Below are 19,042 nucleotides of genomic sequence, written 5' to 3'. Positions count from 1 at the left end.
TGTATGTTTATTATCATATTTTACAGCCTCAGACTAACTAGCTACCAAGTCTTTAAAAAGCAACCAACCAAAAAAGCAAAAACAAACAACAAAAGACAAGAACATGCAAAGCCCCTTGTTTGTGTTTCTATTTTGTTTAGGTCCAGTAAAGAATACAGACAAGTGTACATTATTTTTTATTATCGAGCCTGCAAAAAATTCCAACATAAATAAATTGCAATGATTTGGACATGTATATGTGCATATTTATTTGTCTTTCCTAAACTTAATTAAGAATTTTAGTTAAAATTGTAATAGCGACCACTAACAAGAGTTAGTGGCCACACTCTGAGAAATTTGTGGCAAGAACCCCTGGCATAGACTTCCCGCATTATGTACTAATGTTAATACTTCGCATCAGAGATCTGATCACAATGCAGACTTAAAAAAAGTGTCTGGATTTGCATCGTGTGATGGGAAGCCCGAAGTGATCTAGGACAGGAACAGATATCCTTATACCACCTCCTCTTGCAGCACTCACCGAGAGGGCGTGTCGAGAAGAGGGCATGGCCGGAGTATTACTGCACTTCATTCATCTCTGACTGGTTTACTGGACCTCTGAAGGCTATTGCAGTTGGTCTTAAATTAAAGGGTTGCTCTAATTTACAACAGAGACCAAACCCAGTTGCAGCAGCCCCGGCACCTTGATCTACCTCCCTTGGGCACTGTACCGAGTCCAGTTTAGTAATATGGATAGGGATATAGGGATTAGAGCCCAGGAGTTTAGTTTTCCTGACAACATGTATTGCCTGAATTAAATGAACGAACATTCCCAAACACCAAGGATGTTGGAAGGAAAAGGATGTGTAATACACATGTTTGTACCTATCGATTGAAGGGAGAATGGCTCCATCCTCTCTATTTCACCATGAGGTTTTGTTTGGTACGAAGGGGCCTTCAAAATAAATAATCAGTTTTATAGCTTAAGCAAAGAAGAAAAACAAAATATCAAGCATTCAGGTACTGCTGAACCTCGACATGTACCAACAGAAGAGATGATCCTTTCACAAAATGTGTTTCAGTCACACAGACAAATAAACATTCTCAAGGGAAAAAAATTCCCAATGACACTGGCTTTGTCTGCTGATTATTTGCTTTGTCTGCTGTAACTTGCATGTGTGGATGGTTGGATGATTTTTCACGCACATTCTATTCTATTCTAGTAGAAAGCCTCAGTTGTTGATGGAGCCACTTTTCCATGCCTAGTAGTTGGCAAGCGGGGTTAGGGGTGGGACTATCCCTCTGTAGCTACAAAACTCAGTCCTGTAAAGTACCCATAGAAGCAGCAGGAGTGAATTCAGTGGAACTAAAGCATGAATAAGATGTACTCATGCAAGTAATGACAGGTTTCAGAGTAGCAGCTGTGTTAGTCTGTATCCGCAAAAAGAACAGGAGTACTTGTGGCACCTTAGAGACTAACAAATTTATTTGAGCATAAGCTTTTGTGGTCTACAGCCCACTTCATGAGATGCATAGAATGGATGCAGTGGGCTGTAGCCCACGAAAGTTTATGCTCAAATAAATTTGTTAGTCTCTAAGGTGCCACAAGTACTCCTGTTCTGCATGCAAGTAAGAGTTTGTAGGATCAGATGGATTGAAAACAAAGTTGGGTCCCAATTGAACTTCAAATATGCATTTTACAAAACAGCAGCATCCAGCCCTGACAGACAGTCTTACGAGGCCAGTTTCAGTGCAGCACCTCCCCTAAGATGTAACCTAGAGTATGCAGATGAAAGGGAACACAGGTGGCTTTACGTTACCTGCATAGCTTGCAGAGGCACAGATCCATGGCTGGTGTAAACTGTCATAGCTCTGTTGGCTGCTGAACAGAAAAGTGTTTTGAACTGAAAATTTACACAGAATTGAAGAGTTAGTTCAATCTTGATGACTGATTTGGAGGACAGCGAATTCTTCTGGGTAACTAGTGTCCTAACACTATTGAAGATTTACTTAACCCAGCTAAAAAAAAAGAAAAAGAAAAAAATCAGTGGGTGATATTTAAGTCACCTGTGCAGATTTACAAGTAAATAGACTACAAAGTATGACTCATTTGCTCCAGTGGACAAAGGAAGAGAACAGCTAACAAATGTAACAAGCAAACTAAAGGCAGCTGTAAACATAGCGGAAAAAACTTAACCTAAGAGCCCTTTCTTTTCCCCTTTGGGCTCCCCATCTATTTGAGAGGCAAACTCCAGATTCAGAACAACTTGCCCCACTCCCAGCCCCCCTGTGATGCTTAGATGCTATGCTGATGGTGATGGCAATTTCAGAACCACGTATACACTACCAAACACATTCCAGGCACCTTGCCGCTAAATAAGTGGCAGGACCCCCATTGTCCTTACATGGATTTAATCATAGTTAACTTACACAATGCTGAACCAGGCTTGCCCTTGCCTTCACTCAGCACAGTCATAGTCAGCAGCAGGTCAACTATTGTTAAAATTAGGTCCCAATTCATACACAAGAATGATTGCTTAGGTAGACCAGGAGTAACATTTTCAGAAGCACTGAAGTAGCTGAGAAGCTAAGTCTCATTTTCAAAATTGACTTGGGCACTTAGGAACCCCAGGCCAAAATTAGACTAGACTCCATACAGCAGGGAGAGGGGGAATAGTTGAACAACAGTCAAAGATCCTGAGATGTGCTTCATGTTATTTACATTCAGTTAGTTCTGCTTGGGATTTTTTAAAATAAATATACTGAGGTTCATACAATGTCAGGAATGAAGGTCAGCAAAGATGTTAAAACTAATCTCAAAGTAAACAGGCTGGGGACTATTTTTAGAAACACTTTTTGTAAACAATAAAAATGCATTCTCTCTGATAGCTGGTATACAATATTCATCTACAAGAGATAGAAGTGTCAGATATTAGACAAAGACAAGGATATTTGAATGGAAATGCTGATATCTATAATAGAACACCAATACCACTATAATTAAAACAATGAAATATGAACTTTCTGTATTTTAATTTATTTTTACCCTTTTGAGACCAAATATTCAGTAGTTCTTCTCACAAATTTTTATAGTCTACCCTGAATTAGGCAGCTGTGTATTGAGCTGCTTAAGAAAGCAGTGTGAATATAGATGAGATTGCCCTTCTTCACTTGCCCTGCCATTTAAAAAAAAAGTCAGACTTTGGGATCCCAGGCCTACCTTCCTATCTCTTGTCAGCAAAACATTTATAGCACATGCTTAACTTTAAATGTGACATTTATTTTTTAAATGTGCCTAAGTGACTTGGAAGCCTAAGTGTCGTTTTCAAAAATAACTGAGGCATGTAGGAACCTAAGTCCCATTTCAATGGGACTTAGGCAAGTAAGTGTCTAAGTCACTTCTGAAAATGAAACTTAATTCAGTGGTTCTCAAACTTTTGTACTGGTGACCCCTTTCACATAGCAAACCTCTGAGTGAAACCCCCCGCACTTATAAATTCAACACACGTTTTTATATATTTAACAGCATTATAAATGCTGAGGCAAAGCAGGGTTTGGGGTAGAGGCTGGCTCGCGAACCCCATGTAATAACCTCACAATTCCCTGAAGGGTCCTGACCCCCACTTTGAGAATCCCTGCCCTAAATCCTACATCCCTGTTATAAACAAACAGTTAAGGATTAATTCCTCTTTTACCTGTAAAGGGTTAAGAAGCTCACATAACCTAGCTGACACCTAACCAGAAGGACTAATAAGAAGATAAGATACTTTCTGAGAGAGAGGAGGGAAAAAGTCTTTTTTCTGTTTTGTGTGTGCTTTTTGCGGGAGTCAGGGATCCAGAAAACAACCATCTAACCCTCATTTAAATTAGTGAGCATTTAGATTAAAAAAAAAAAAAGTGGTAAATTTTTTTATTTTTGGATTTGGACATACCAGGAATTGGTGGGGGGAATTTTCTTGAGTCTACCCAGGAAAAAAGGTATAGAGAGTTGGGGGTGGAAAATTAGTCAAATCCTGCCAGGAAAGGGGGGATAAGGGCTGGGGAAAATTGAGGGAAGGCAGAGTTCCCAAATGGCTCTCCCTCAAACTTTTTTTAAAAACATTTGGTGGTGGCAGCGACTCTTTTGCCTAAGCTAGCAAAAATAAGCTTAGGGGTTATTCCTGCAGGTCCCCACATCTGTACTCTAAAGTTCAGAGCGGTGGGGAACACCTTGACAATCCCCATACAGGGTCAAGTCCCTTTATTATACATACACTGGCTCTGTATCTATAACAAGTTAACTGCAGTTGCTCACACTGATGTGTGTTTATATATAAACAAACAGATTTACTTGAGTCTCACCTAATACTCCTTACTGAAGGGAATATAGGTCTTATCTGCAGAAAGAATACTCTGGATACTGCACCTATGCAAAAACATGCCCATGCTTGCAGAACAGCTGAGGAATAGCGGGTGGAAACACTTGGTTCCTAAATTAAGAGGGACTGATTCTGTGGAAGAAACATGCTGCAAATAATTGTTCCAATTAGATCCTTTAAAAAACAAAAAACCACACACCTAATCTCCCCACCCTCTCACTCAGTTCTAGTTACAATACTCTCTAAGCAGGAGACTAAAAGTGTACTCTTCACATTTGCAATCATTATAATGAGACAAGCAGATTTACCGAGCAGTTGAGAGGAGAGAACAGATATTTACACATTCACTTCCCTCGATTTATCTCAAAATGTTTGTCTTTGTCTTGGACTGGCAATATGACTCAGACAACCCATATAAATAAATTTATAGCAGAGAAAAATTTGTTCCTGAAATAAGCCTCGCTGGGTTATATTAACTGAATTGTTCAGAGAGACTCAAAAATATTATTAAAATTAAAAAAAGTAATACTAGTCTTCGACACTCCCTAAAACTGTAGCTTCCAAACGTGCTTCACAAGAGACTCTGTCTGCTATGGCCACCAAAAATCTTCTCTGTTATTCTTTGCTCCCAGCTTGATGAAATCCAGGAATTGCCATCCCTGTTCCTTAAATTATTACCTGTGAAAATATGGAAGTTTTCTACCATTCACCCCACACTACACTATACTAAATGTGACCTTTTATATCCATCCCACTCCCATCTCTATTGTAAGTAGCTTCTCTGAGGAACTAATCGGTCAGATCCACTTCTCTGTTAAACTCACTTTGTGGAGTCTTAAGGGACTTCTTCAGACTTGTTGACAAGAGTTTCTTTGATTTCCGTGTGACTAATGATTTTGCTCATCAGAGAAAAGGCAAAGGGTAAAGTTACAGCAACAAAACGTTTCAACCTGCGCACTGAGGGATACAGCATTCATGAAGTCTATCAGTGCAGAAACTGTAGCAGCAGACAAATTGATAACTTTTATTGATGCACAGCTGTAAAAATTCTGAACTGTATCTTACCCATTGTTTTCATGGTTAAGAGTTCATACAGGCAAAACACACAAGCTGGACTAGACTGCATTGGCTCTATGTACTGTACATGGCTTAGATACTTTAGTGATGTGTGCAGCAGAAGTGTTTCTGGAGAGATTAAAAATTAGTGTCTCTCCACTAGGGTTGTCAAGTGATTAAAAAAATTAATCGTGTTTAACAGTGCGATTAATCAATAAAGGATTACCATTTCTTTAAATATTTTGGATGTTTTCTACATTTTCAAATATATTGATTTCAATTACAACACAGAATACAAAGTGTACAGTGCTCACTTTATATTTATTTTTATTACAAATATCTTTTGTTTTTTACAGTGCATAGTATTTTTCAATTCACCTAATAGTACTGTAGTGCAAGCTCTTTATCATGAAAGTTGAACTTACAAATGTAGAATTATGTACAAAAAATAACTGCATTGAGAAGTAAAATAATATAAAACTTAGAGCCTACAAGTCCACTCAGTCCTACTTCAATTTGCAGGAGATAATGCTGCCCGCTTCTTGTTTACAATAGCACCTGACAGTGAGAACAGGCATTTGCATGGTACTGTTGTAGCCGGTGTCACAAGATATTTACATGCCAGATACACTAAAAATTCGTATGTCCCTTCATCTTCAACCACCATTCCATAGGACATGCGTCCATACTGATGACGGGTTCTGCTTGATAACTATCCAAAGCAGAGCAGACCGATGCATGTTCATTTTCATCATCTGAGTTAGATGCCACCAGCAGAAGGTTGATTTTCTTTTTGGTGGTTTGGGTTCTGTAGTTTCCGTATCTGAGTGTTGCTCTGAAAGCATGTTCCATACCTTGTCCCAACATGGCCGACGTCAGTGCCGGGTGCTCCTTTCGGGGCTGTTTAGCCGGGGTAGAGGACGTCGAGGGCCTCTTCCCGTGAGCCAGTGCCGGAGAAAGGCGGTGCCGTGGCGTTTTTGCGGCGCCGGAGAGATCCGGTGCCGGAGCCGAAGCGGCACTCGGTGCCGAGGACGCAGGGTTAAGTGCCGATTCATTCAGGAGCGTCTTGAGGCGCTGGTCTCGCTCCTTCTTGGTCCTCGTCTGAAGGCCTTGCAAATGCGGCATTCTCGGAGATGTGCGATTCCCCAGGCACTTCAAGCAGGCATCATGGGATCGCAGTGGGCATCGGCTTTTCAGGCCGAGCACGGTTTGAACCCGGCAAACCAGGCATGAGCCCGCGCCGAGCGTGGGAGAGGGCTAGCCCTGACCGTTAACTTGTACACTGAGACTTAACTTAACAACATATCTATACTAAGTGAACTATAATTAAAACTAGAACTTAAATGATGAACGAAGAGAAGCTAGGGCGTGGAGGACAGCTATGCCACGCTCACAGTTCAACGACCGACACGGCAGTAAGAAGGGACTGAGGAGCGGGCGGGCCGGCAGGGGTATATATTACCCGCCATGGCGGCGCCACTCTAGGGGGCGACCTGCCGGCCCGCTGGAGTTGCTAGGGTAAAAGTCTTCCGAGGAACGTGCACGCGCAGCGCGTACACCTACTGGAATGGATATGAGCAATCACTCGAAGAAGAACTGGAGGGTACAAAAATGTAACTTACCTTTATATTTGGTCTATTTTCTTGACATACACTGCAAGAGTTTTAAAACCATCTACCTCCAAGAACAAAAATGTTTCAATGCACTTGTGCAGACTGAGTAACAAATGAAAATTTGGGGATTAGATCATGGTATCTGGTTTTGTTTGTTTTTTATCTGAACTCCCACTGATGTGTTCTGCTTTAAAAAAAAAAATCCATTGAAATAATATAGCTATTGATCGAAAATCAAAATGTTAGTCACAAATTTCCAAGCAGTTGTTCTAGGCAGTGAAGGATTTTAAGTTATGAGAAATATTTTTATTGTTTCCTTCGAAGCAATAAAAAGAATTAACATGCAAGAGAATACCTATAAATATTAGAAAATTGCATTTTGTGTTTGTCATTACATGCTTTTCACATTTCACAAATGCTTACTATTCAGTGCTAGAAGACCAAAATTATAAGAGTTCAGTTAACTAGCAAAGTGAGAAACAGAACTAGAGGCAATTCAGTCCATTGTGCCAATATCCATGGATTGGCCAGGGTTCTTTCCATACAAGACATATTAGGGCCAAATTTTCAACTGATAAACTGACTTAGGTCTACTGATTTAAAATGTAATGCAAATTTAAGCCAGCTGTGACTAGCACATGGCTTAATCCTGTAAACATGCATACACATAACTTTGCTCACATGAGTAGTCCCATTTGCCTTCAGGGTAAGCTAGATGTAAGTGTAAGTACTCATAGGATCAATGCTATAGTATCCAGACTAGAAAAAGGCAATTCATGCATGGAAAGCTGATTCTATTTGGATGAAAGAACTGGAAGGGAACCCCCTCTCCACACACACACACTCTCTCTCTCTCTCTCTCTCTCTCTCTTTCTTTTTCCCGTTTATCTGAGCAAGCCCAGTGGTGGGAACCTCCAAACAGAACAGAACAGAACATAGTCTGGAAACAGGAGTTCAAATACATTTTATTTTATTAGAAAATTGCAATGTAATGAGGTGCACTATTTCAAGGTTGTACAGGGAGTGATGTCATTTGCTGTTGTAGTCAGCTGACATTTTACATTTCCTTTGTGTTCAAGTAGCCTTTGTATAATCACACAGCATATATACAATGGCATGATAATACATTCAGTATTCACAGTACAATAGTTTGCATATAAAAACATTGTGTATCCAACAGTTAACATACATTCATACACACTACATATATATATAAAAAAATACAGCACCTTTCCTCATCATATGGCTAAACTGATAATAGATCACCCGGCTGAAATAAAGTCCCTGAATCATTGTTCCACATTCATGATTTTCTTTTATATGCTATAGTAGCAGTTGGCTTGGCTAAAAATTTATATTATATTATATATACACACATACACAAAATTGATTGCTACTGCTGCCATAAACTATTAGCTATCTGAAATATACTACTGAGTGCATTAGCAAAAAGGACTGCTACTGCTATGTTAGGATGAAAATTTGTTAATTTATCATGATAAAGCTCATAACCACAATATAGTTAAAGACAAATGATCTACTTCATTCTGAAATACAATTTGCCCTTCCTCACCTCCAAAGACTCTTTCATTACTGAGAGCTTAGAGTCATCATTTTACCTAGGATTCTTCCTATTAGTTTTGAGTTGTTTGTTTATCTTGTTCCTTAACAAAAATTTGTTTTTAACTGTGTACAAAACTCCCCCCCAGAGCATTAGAACAATCTACAAAAGAACAAAAAAAAAGATTTTAAAAACCAGTAATAAAAACTGCAATAAGCAACGCTTAAAGAGAATTTCTAAATTGCCTAGAAGCATAGACGTAATCTAGAATGACACAAAGTTACAGAGAAAAAATAAGCAAAAATTATTTTGTCCCAGGTGTATTGGTCTTGAGTAAGGAAAAAACTTTTAACTTTTATGTAACTATTAAAAGATTTCACTGGATGGCATATGCAGCACTATCTAGGAGAGGAAAGTTTACAAGTATGAGGGAACATGACTTTAGGTGGTCCTTATGGCCAAGATTACTAAAACTGTGGGCCCAACCCAAAGCCCACTGAAGCAAATATATTACTTTCCCCTAACTAAAGTGAGCCTTCAGTCATACCCTGCAGTGCATAAAATTAGGCTCCTTGGAAAAAAAAACTTCGAGCCAGTTATTTAGGGACCTACTAAGGACACAGCAGGACTTTGACAATCTTGGCCTATACGTTTACAAAAAGAATCTATGTATTTACATATCACTACCACCATGATATATCTGAGCAACTATTCTCAATCATTAATCAGTCATTGAATACATCTAGAAAAACTTTCATATCGGTACATTAGACTAAACTTACTTATTATTTGGATACTTTTCCCCAACCAGTCCTTTGGGTGGTTAAAGGAGGATTTTCTATCAGATCCCATATACTCTACCCATTTGAATCTCTAGAAAACATTTAATGCTGCACTTCTAAAAGAATGTTAGTTTATTCAAAAAACTGATGTTATCTACAGGATTATGATCTCAGAAGATAAACAGTGCCACTTTCTCACTTACAAATGCTTGTCTTTTTAGGTCTCCTTTTTCCTCAGAAGTGTGCTATATGTGCTATATGCCTTTAGTGTTATGAGCAATCAGATTTCTGTCACGCCAAAATATTGACCATACGAATTACAGATTAAGGCCCAGCTTTTCAGAAGTGTAGCTTTTAATTTTTTAGTGTTTTATTTTTTTTAAAGCGTTTGCAGAACGTTTGTTCATTTCTGTTTCTGTCTTCACTTCATAAAGATTGAGATCCAGGAAAGCAAGTCTATAACTCTAGGCACGAGTGGTCCTATTGGAGACGCTGGGGCTACTCGCCACTACTCATGTTCTTGAGTACTCTGCTGGATTGGGGCATATGCCATCAGGAATCATTCATCAAAATTTTTAAACATAAGAGCAACCCCTTGTTAGCATATTCCTTTTCAGCTCAATCACAAATTACAAAAGTTGACTAAATTTTATTACTGGACTCTATTACATTGGATTATATCCTGAGGTGCCTTAAAATTAAATTTTCCAGATAACTAGACATGTTGGTTAACCTCTGGAAGCAGTGAGTTAAACGTTCCTTGATATACTGATTGTAGACAGCAAATGGGATTATATTCCATGCTGCTTTAGCCGTTTTGATCAAAAACTATATCTGATAGGGTTGGAAAGGACTTAACTTACCTATTCCAATTTTCCTCACACTGAACAAGATTTGGCTCCACATTGTTGCTACAAGAACTTTATTTAACTGACTGTTAAGCATCATTAACAACAACAGCTCAATATCTCCCTAATCAAATGATTCTATTGCTAGTTGATCTTGCTACTAAAAAGTGTGTACTAGGTCTTCTTTTTCTCCCCCCCTCCCCCACAAGCTGTTCCAACAAGGTGTTAAAAGCAGAGGCCCAGCCTGTTCTGCATGGATATTAAAGATCCTCTGGCATGGAATACAGTAGTGTGGATTTGCCAAAAATTCTCCCCTCCAAAGCCTCAGTAGTAAAAACAATCACACTCACGCTCAGCTGAAAGCACTTAGTACCACCTGACACCCATTGACTTCAGTGGGACTCTTTGTGGATTGAGGTATTGTTCAGCATGAGCAAGGGTACCCAAATCTGGTCCTAAATTACTTGTATTTTTAATAAGAGGTTTTAAATAAAATTGCTCTTTCAAAATGAATCCCTCATCCATGCAAGCTCTCTTTTCCCTTAAGAATTTTACTCAGAAATCTTCTAATCCCCTTAAGCTTCTCCACAGGCTCCTATCAGGACCAAAGAAAAACAAAAAGAAAGAAAACGTTTGGGGACAATCAAATATTTTCATTTTAAAACTTGTAACTTTATAGCGGTGGGACATCCTTTGAAATGAATCCAACCACACTGGCACGGGCATGTTAGATGGATGTTTCTGCTAAAGTCTCAGCAGTGAAATAATTAGCAAAATTGACACTTAAATTGCCATTACTAGGTTTCTCCTCAGTGGGGTGATGATTCCAAGTGGGTGTACAGTACAGTAATCTCGTCTCCCAGGACTACTGTTTCCGTGTTTCTATAGGCTCAGCAGGAAAGTTTTGCATTAGTTCACATTCGGAAGGACTAGACAATTTTTTTTCAAAGGAAGTTTTAATTTGTTGTTTGTTTTCAGGTTTTGCAGACCCATTGGAAATACCAAATACCTGCAGAGAGATGCTGAGTCCACACAACTGATGGCACACATTTCCATTGATGCTTCCTTTTAGATTATGCATTGTGAATAGAATCACTGTCCCTAGCAACCAAGCTTAAAAATAAACTATTAAAATTAATAGAGGATATTCACACCTCTCTTGGCAAGACTCAAGATTAACTGGTTGACATGGTAGAAGATCTCTCTCTTCACAGCAAAAAGGGCTATTTATGTTTTTGCTGATGTTGGTTCTCTCAGTGAATTCTTAGTCTCTGGAAATTTCACCAGAAATCCACATGAAAACATTATTTCCACATTTACATCTGCTTCTTCAGGATCTCTCGGGATCAGAGTCCCTTTAAACAGCGTATCTTTCCTTAATCTTATCCAAAAGATGTATAGACTATTGTCATCTTTTCTCCAAGCTGAGCATATTGAATACTCAGTTTCCTCAATAAAATGGTACCAATAAAATTTGGATAACTTCCTTGGAAACAGTGACAGTAATAAAGATACAATGCTCTGATGACACTTTTCTTCCTGTAAAAAGCATAGAAGAATATTTATTAGGAGCTAATCAATAGCCATTTGTTCTCATTCTGAAGCTACTTTTAAAGTCGGCCAAATCTTGCCTCTATGGGCAATCTCTGAAGAGATTACTTTTCGGCAAGCAATAAAGATCTCCAGACTAAGCGAACATCTTGTTTTATTAAGTCTGACTATCACTCTCATGGTCTAGCGATAGATAAGTTACGGGGGAGAAAAAGACAGCCCACAAAAGAGGTCTTAACGTGATATTAAGGAACACTACTGTATTATCAAGTTTTACAAAGCAGCAGTTCATTATTTTTTCCTGTAATCAGAATGGGTAAGTGTTGGATATTATTCAAAATGGAAGATAAATTCTATATAAAGTCTGTATGTACTAACGTGGAGTATATTAGTTAAGAAATGTATATAAGCAAAAAATTACCAATTAAAACAATCTGTTTTATAAACACATTTTGTGTGTGCAAATATATACATATTGTATTTTGAATCTTTAAATTGATGACACTTACAGTTCCTTCTCAGGAAAATGGGCACCCACACTGTTCCTGAAGAAGAGTCTCCATTATTCTAATACCCTGTAAAGAATACAGACAAATCACAACTTACATATATATCACATATATTAAAACAGACACTACAACATGCAAGCAGATGACTTGTTCAGATCATCCAAACAACGGGAAGATGGTCAAATCTGGAAAAAAAACAATTTACTGTTATTATAAAATGGCAATAACTCCATTGTAATTTTGTCTGCAGCAATACTGGAGTAGCAGTGCAATTATATAGCTTGGTGTGTACATATGGGGTAGTGGGAAGATGAGGGGGGGGAGGGTTTACATCATATTGTTCCCACAGCATTCTATTCTAACAGAAGGCACCTTGGCCTAGTAGCTGGAGCACTGGCTTGGGACTCCATACATCTGGGTTCTGGTCCCAGCTCTTCCACTGGGTAGCTGCGTGAACTTTGCCAATTTCATTTCTCTCTACCTCCATCTGTAAAATGGGGACAACGCTTACCTTTGCTGTAAACGGCTTTGAACTCTATGGATGAAACATGCTGCATAAGAGCTGGGCATTATTTTTAATAAAGGAGCATCAGATAAACACTGCTGGAAACTGGGGTAAGCGCTACTAATACATATGACACTTGCTTTATCTACACTACAGGACTACACCAGAGCAAAACACACAGGTTACTTGTCACTGACTGTTGAAATGGGGGTTAATCCTCAGGACAGGCAATGTCTTAGGCAGCATACATTAGCCTGTTCTATTTATTGATTCATTCAAAACTTTTACTAAACTATAATAATCCAATATTCTGGGAGCCCCTGAAACTTTCAGAAAGATGCTTAATAAGCAAAGAAACCCAGCTCAAGTCAAACTCGTCAGTGACAAGAACAGTAAATTAACTGCCCTAGCCCAATATCCAGGTCCTCCCAGGCAAAGGATAAAAAGCAGGCCTTACAGCGCACCTGTATGCTAACCAACTCAGGCTGTTACAGTGCTAAGGAGGAAGAAAGTGGTAAAGATGCAGGGCCCTAAGGGAGTACGCCCTGCCAGACTATGTATAACGTTTGGTACTACATGTTCAGATCCTGTTGGCGAAATCTTGGCCTCACTGAAATTAATGGAAGTTTTGCCATGGTCTTCAATGATGCCAGGATTTCACCCTGTGTATTCTTCTGTTCAACAAGCTGAGAAAATCCTTGCTCAGGTCAAGTCGCTGCAGGGGGAATAAAAAGCAATTACTAGTTTTAATAAAAAGTTTAAGAGCACTTCTTTACACAGCTCTACATTAAAATCAGGTGAAATTTTTGAATTGTATATAATAGCTCGCCTTCCATGGACTATTCTTTCTATAGGAAGTGAGAACTGGCTAGCTTAGCCCACCAGTCTAAATTAAGCATGCCACCATTTATAGAATAGAGCACTAATTGACATAAGTGAAGACTCCGAGGTTTGCCTGGGGAATTTAAAAATGTTATTTATTGAATCAATTATGTTCACAGTGTGACAGCTGCTTTTTCTTTTCTCCTCCTCATAGTATTGCAGTCTTTCAAGCAGAATTGTTGAGGGGTGGGGAGAGAATCTACAAAATGAATTTAAAAAAATATATACACTAAAGGGCAGGTACAAGTCATTACTGAGTAACTTTTCAGTCGAGAATGACTAAATCAAAGACTAATCAATATATGCCTTTCAACTAAAGTTCAAACACTTAAATCTCAGCCCCAGGAGATCAAGCTTAAAGGGGCTAAATTTACACTGCTTACAGTGCAATGATGCACTTGAAATGCAGAACAAACATTGCTTACCCATTAAGCTGTCCACCTTTATAGATACAGCTTAAAAGCTTTTCTGATTGACAAGCCATAGAATATTTTTTTCAAGGCAAAGATTTCTCCGCCCCCCTGCCTGCAAGAATCTCTCTTTTCTTGAAAATATCCAGATACTACTGTATTAGTTGGCATAGGACCCAAGAGCTTACAGAGTTGTATGGATTCTAAGACTCAGAAGTGTAACTTTTTGGGTGATATGTTCTTTTAGAAGTCTCACACAGGACATCTGATATCAAAGAAGGTACAAAAACAAACCAAGAAAAGTGGTTGACAAAATAAATAAGGAAAGTCTGATGAATGGCAATCTATGGGGTTCTCCAACACCATAGAAACAACCAAGTTAAGGAACTTTAGCTAATAATATAATGTATGGAGATATACCTATCTCATAGAAATGGAAGGGACCCTGAAAGATCATTGGGTCCAGCCCCCTGCCTTCACTAGGCAGGACCAAGTACTGATTTTGCCCCAGATCCCTAAGTGGCCCCCTTAAGGATTGAATTCACAATGCTGGATTTAGAGGCCAATGCTCAAACTACTGAGCCAGCCAGCCCGCCCTTCCTTCCCTCCCTAGCAGGTGGAAACTAATATAGTCTCCAAGCTACTTTGGACAAAGATCATGTCTGTAATGTACCACGTACAACTACTGAATTGTATAATATTAATAAAATATGAGATTAAGTGGCTGTTCGGAGAATTTTATCTTAAGTAGAAACCATAAATTTGATTCTGATCAGGAAAAAAAAACCCAGGTCTGAATGTAAAATTCATCCCCACTTCCAGTACAAAGATATGTAACCTGGATGTTTTTGATTAACTAGCCACTTCTTACAATAAGCTCCTCTATCATGCTAAACCTCTGAAAACAGCATCCTAATATCGCGTGTTCTTTTTGCAACCACAACAAAGACATTTGAGATTAAACAAAAATTTGGTTATTATTTGCATGCCAAGTACTCTAATTCCATCATTTTAGATTAATTATATAAATGAAAACATAACTCATTTATTTTTCCATCTCATTATGCTTTTTGGTTGTTCTTGGCATCAAAAATTAATCTAAAATTATATTCCAGGAATGGGCAATACTACAGATAATGCAGGGCTTAACAGACATTGGATAAGACTCAAACCAACACACTGGTATGCAGGGTCATTTTATAAAATGGTCTTAAACCAGTTTTACTTCAATCTGCCTTTTGCACATTGTATACGAATCACTCGGCAGATGATCAGCAATGAACCTACAAACCAATTAGATCACTTTTTTTTTTAAAGCAGGATAAAAATAAGATGATTTGTTGCTCACCAATTCCCCTTCAAGCTAGTAAGCATTTTCCAGCTGCTATGTCTACACAATATTTAATAAACTAGAGACCAGAGTTCTAATATTGGCGATGCCTTCTGTCTGACTAGTGCCAGAATGACATGTGATATCTGGGATACCCACAGCATATCTGTCCAGATTTTTGAATTATTCCTATAGATAGTCTTATTGGCTACTAGGCAGATGAACACTAGCCACAGAATTATTTTTTCCCCCTGCAGTGAAATTTTCAGGGGAAAAAATTATTTACATTCTTTACTTTCTGCATTGAGTGTAACAACAACACTAGGAGATACACCCATCTCCTAGAACTGGAAGGGACCCTGAGAGGTCATTGAGTCCAGCCTCCTGCCTTCACTAGCAGGACCAAGTGCTGATTTTTGCCCTAGATCCCTAAGTGGCCCCTGTCAAGGACTGAACTCACAACCCTGGGTTTAGCAGGCCAATGCTCAAACCACTTAGCTATCCCTCCCCCCTGTAATGGAGCAACTCCCCGAACAGATACATCACCATTCACTAGATTATAAAGAAAGATTTCGGCCTCAACTCTCCATTGCTCCAATCCTGCACTGGGTGCTTTAAGCTACCTTTGCACTCCCCAAGTCTCAAAACTGTCATAACTTATGCTCTGGTTGCCCATGGAAAGCAGAGAATAGCAGGAGAGTAACTCCAACGGACTTTCCTTCTCCCTTCCCCAGCACGCACCCTGGGCCCCCTGGTCAATTCTATGCTAGCAAGGGAACCCCCTATACATTCATGGTTTGGGGCTCCTTTACATTGTCAGAGTATTATAAAAGGATCGTTAAGGCAGCAATAAAAACCCAGGCCCTCCCGCAACATCCCTCTCTACTTTTAAGTTCACTTTCCTGTTTTCAAGCTCCAACTCCTAACTTCTACAAAACAAAAGGAATAATTCTGACACATCACAGCTTATTTCCCATCAAAGGGTACAATTTCTGGTCAACATTTCAGTTAAATCGAAGAAGAAATTCTAGAGGCAGGAGTCAAAAATTTCACAGTCATTCCATTTTTTTAAAAACACAGTTTAACAGTTATTGAGATCATATCTCAGTAATGAAACCTACTGAAAAAAATCAAAAATCACCTTCTCTAGTGCTCCATGAATAGAGAAGTGCCTTCTACTCTGTTACGATAGGAAATTCAGAGATATTGAATACTGATTGTGTGGGAAAAAACAGGCACCTGATTGTCGTCTATTCATAACTATAAATATTAAGACAGCATTTTCTGTTGCTCCATCTGAAGCCTATGCCCTCTCTCAATGCTTTCCCCTCCAGTCCCTCAATTCTACTTCCCACCACCCCACCATAATAACCTCTCTCATTTTAATCCCTAAAAAATGTAGGATTTAAATCTGGACTAGTGGCAGGGGATTGGGGAGTAGGGATGGGTATGTTCTCTGTAAACTCTTCAAAATCCTGACCGTATTATACTTCTATTTTTTTATAAGCACTACAAATACCAGGTATAACGAGGAAGTGTCTTTTTGGCTACATGATATAAGTTTGGTACAGATACAAATCTGCATCTCAAGAAGATTGATTAGGTCTTAATGAATTATTTCATACATTTCTTCTCTAATGCAGAAAAAAGCAATTCATTAGGGGTAAAATGACTCTCCTTATTAATAGTCTCAAGATTTTGTCTTTAGGATTAATTGAATTACTACTGGCACAATTCTGAACAGCAGATATTTCTATATGAATTAATCTTCACCTAGTGCTGCCTTTGGGAATACAGGAAACCCAAAGCTATAGGAATCTTTCTAACGCAAAAGTGCTCATTTATTAAGTGTATGTTGCTTTAACACTTTAGAAGATTATCTTTCTATCGCTGAAAGCGAGCATATATTTTAGCTGAGTATAATCGGAACTACCTCATTCTCAGCCCTTTCTAGTAAAGATCCCCAACCAAGCTGTGATATACTAGAAATGTGCTTAAAGTTTAACCCATTATAAAATAAAGATTTATAGGAGGTGTAAAAAGGAGACAGTAGTTATTTCAAAAGAATAAGGCTTTTTAGTGTAGCAAGTGTAACCTAAGGGGGAGGAAAAATGAAAACAACAGAGAAATATTTCTGAGTGTAACACCTGGAGCCATATTTTTCAAATCAGCCTCTCATTTTTTTAATCAGGTTCCTGAACCACCTCAGTGGGCTCCTCTCAATCCGCAGGAGTAGCAGCTGTAACCTGAGACTCTCCCAAATAGCCAAGCCCTTCACCATATCTCAGAGTAAGCCCAGCCACCCTGTGAAGAAACCTCATTTCCACTACTTGTACCCACAATCTTGTCCTTTCAGTCACTACCCAAAGTTCATGGCCATACGTGAGGATGGGGATGTAGAGTGACCTGTAAAGAGAGAACTTCATCCAAGAATTAAGCTTCCACTGCTCCACCACAGATAGGTATGGCTCCCACATCACTGCTGCCGCCACACCAATCTGCCGGTCGATCTCACACTCCCGCTTACCATCACTTGTGAACGAGACCCTATGACAGTTGAACCCTTCAACTAAGGGCAGCTGCTCCCCCCATCACCTGGAAGGAACAGTCCACTCTCTTCTGGGAGAGGACCATGACCTCCGATTTGCAGCTGCTGAGTCTCATCCCAGCCGCTTCATACTCGGCAACAAAAACATCAGAGATCACAGTCTGAACATGCAAGAAGGACATCATCTGCAAACAGAGAAGCCACCTCCACGTCCCCATACAAGATGCACTCCACAGCTCAGCTGCCCCTTAATATCCTATCCAGAAAAATCACGAACAGCAGTGGGGACGAGACGCACCCTTGGCGGAGTCCAACGCCCATCCTGAACGAATTCAACGTAATGCCAAGAATACAAAAACACAGCTCTCGCTCCGAGAATAGAGGGACCTGATAGCACGCAAAAAAGTACTTCTGAAAATCTTACACCCCAAAAGTCTATCATTTTTATCTGTTCCTAATTAGAAGTCAACTGAATACACCTTTGACAATGCGGGTCCTTTAAGTACATTTAAAAAGTGAAATTACTCCTGGTAAAGAAAAAAAAGCTGTAAATAATGGAAGTTTAGGTCAGTTACATTTTTGCATTATGTAAGATTTATATCCCAATATGAAAATGCAGCACCACTGGTCACCCACCCACATTTATGTACATCAAAGCAACATACCTGTCAAAACACTCAAGATGTTTATTTTTTCAGTGAAAAGGCTTAATTAAGCATCCCTTTTGTTTCTAGCTGATGAAAAATTGCATATGGAGCCAGTTGGAGACCAACATTTCCTCCTCCTCAAAACCCCCACATCCAACGAATGTTAAGAACTCTACATCATTCAATTTCATGGTGAATAATTTGCATGAGATTTTTGTTTGTAAACCCGGATCTTCAATATGACATGCCTTCCTCAAGCTAATGATGTTGGAATATTATTTCCTTTGGGATACACTTCTGGATACCAGAGTGGCTTTTATTTCCTTTCATAATTCTTACCAAAAAGACAAGATTATTGATCCATATAAAATTGTTACAAGAAGATTGACTGTTGCTATTGTAAATATATTAAGATGCCTGAAGCATCCAACATTACTGGGGGGAAAGTGCAGCCATACATGCA

General features: G+C 39.0%; 1 protein-coding gene across 3 annotated transcripts in view; it reads right to left on the bottom strand.

The window, feature by feature from the left end:
• Window positions 1–7,953: 7,953 nt before the first annotated feature.
• PRELID2 (PRELI domain containing 2) overlaps window positions 7,954–19,042 on the bottom strand; it is a 45,944-nt gene continuing 34,855 nt past the window's right edge. For 2 of the 3 annotated variants that reach the window (XM_032801434.2, XM_075068119.1), the window contains 2 exons: window positions 12,258–12,323; window positions 7,954–11,736 (listed from right to left, as the gene is read on the bottom strand). In XM_032801434.2, the coding sequence (XP_032657325.1) occupies window positions 12,267–12,323 (57 nt within the window). In that variant the 3' untranslated portion in view covers window positions 7,954–11,736; window positions 12,258–12,266. Of the gene's footprint in view, window positions 11,737–12,256; window positions 12,324–19,042 lie in introns of those variants that run through there. The other variant, XM_075068118.1, reaches the window with a different exon arrangement.

The sequence above is a fragment of the Chelonoidis abingdonii genome, chromosome 7 (assembly GCF_003597395.2).
Source record: "Chelonoidis abingdonii isolate Lonesome George chromosome 7, CheloAbing_2.0, whole genome shotgun sequence".
NCBI lineage: Eukaryota > Metazoa > Chordata > Testudines > Testudinidae > Chelonoidis > Chelonoidis abingdonii.
This window is presented reverse-complemented; position numbering and strand designations above follow the sequence as displayed.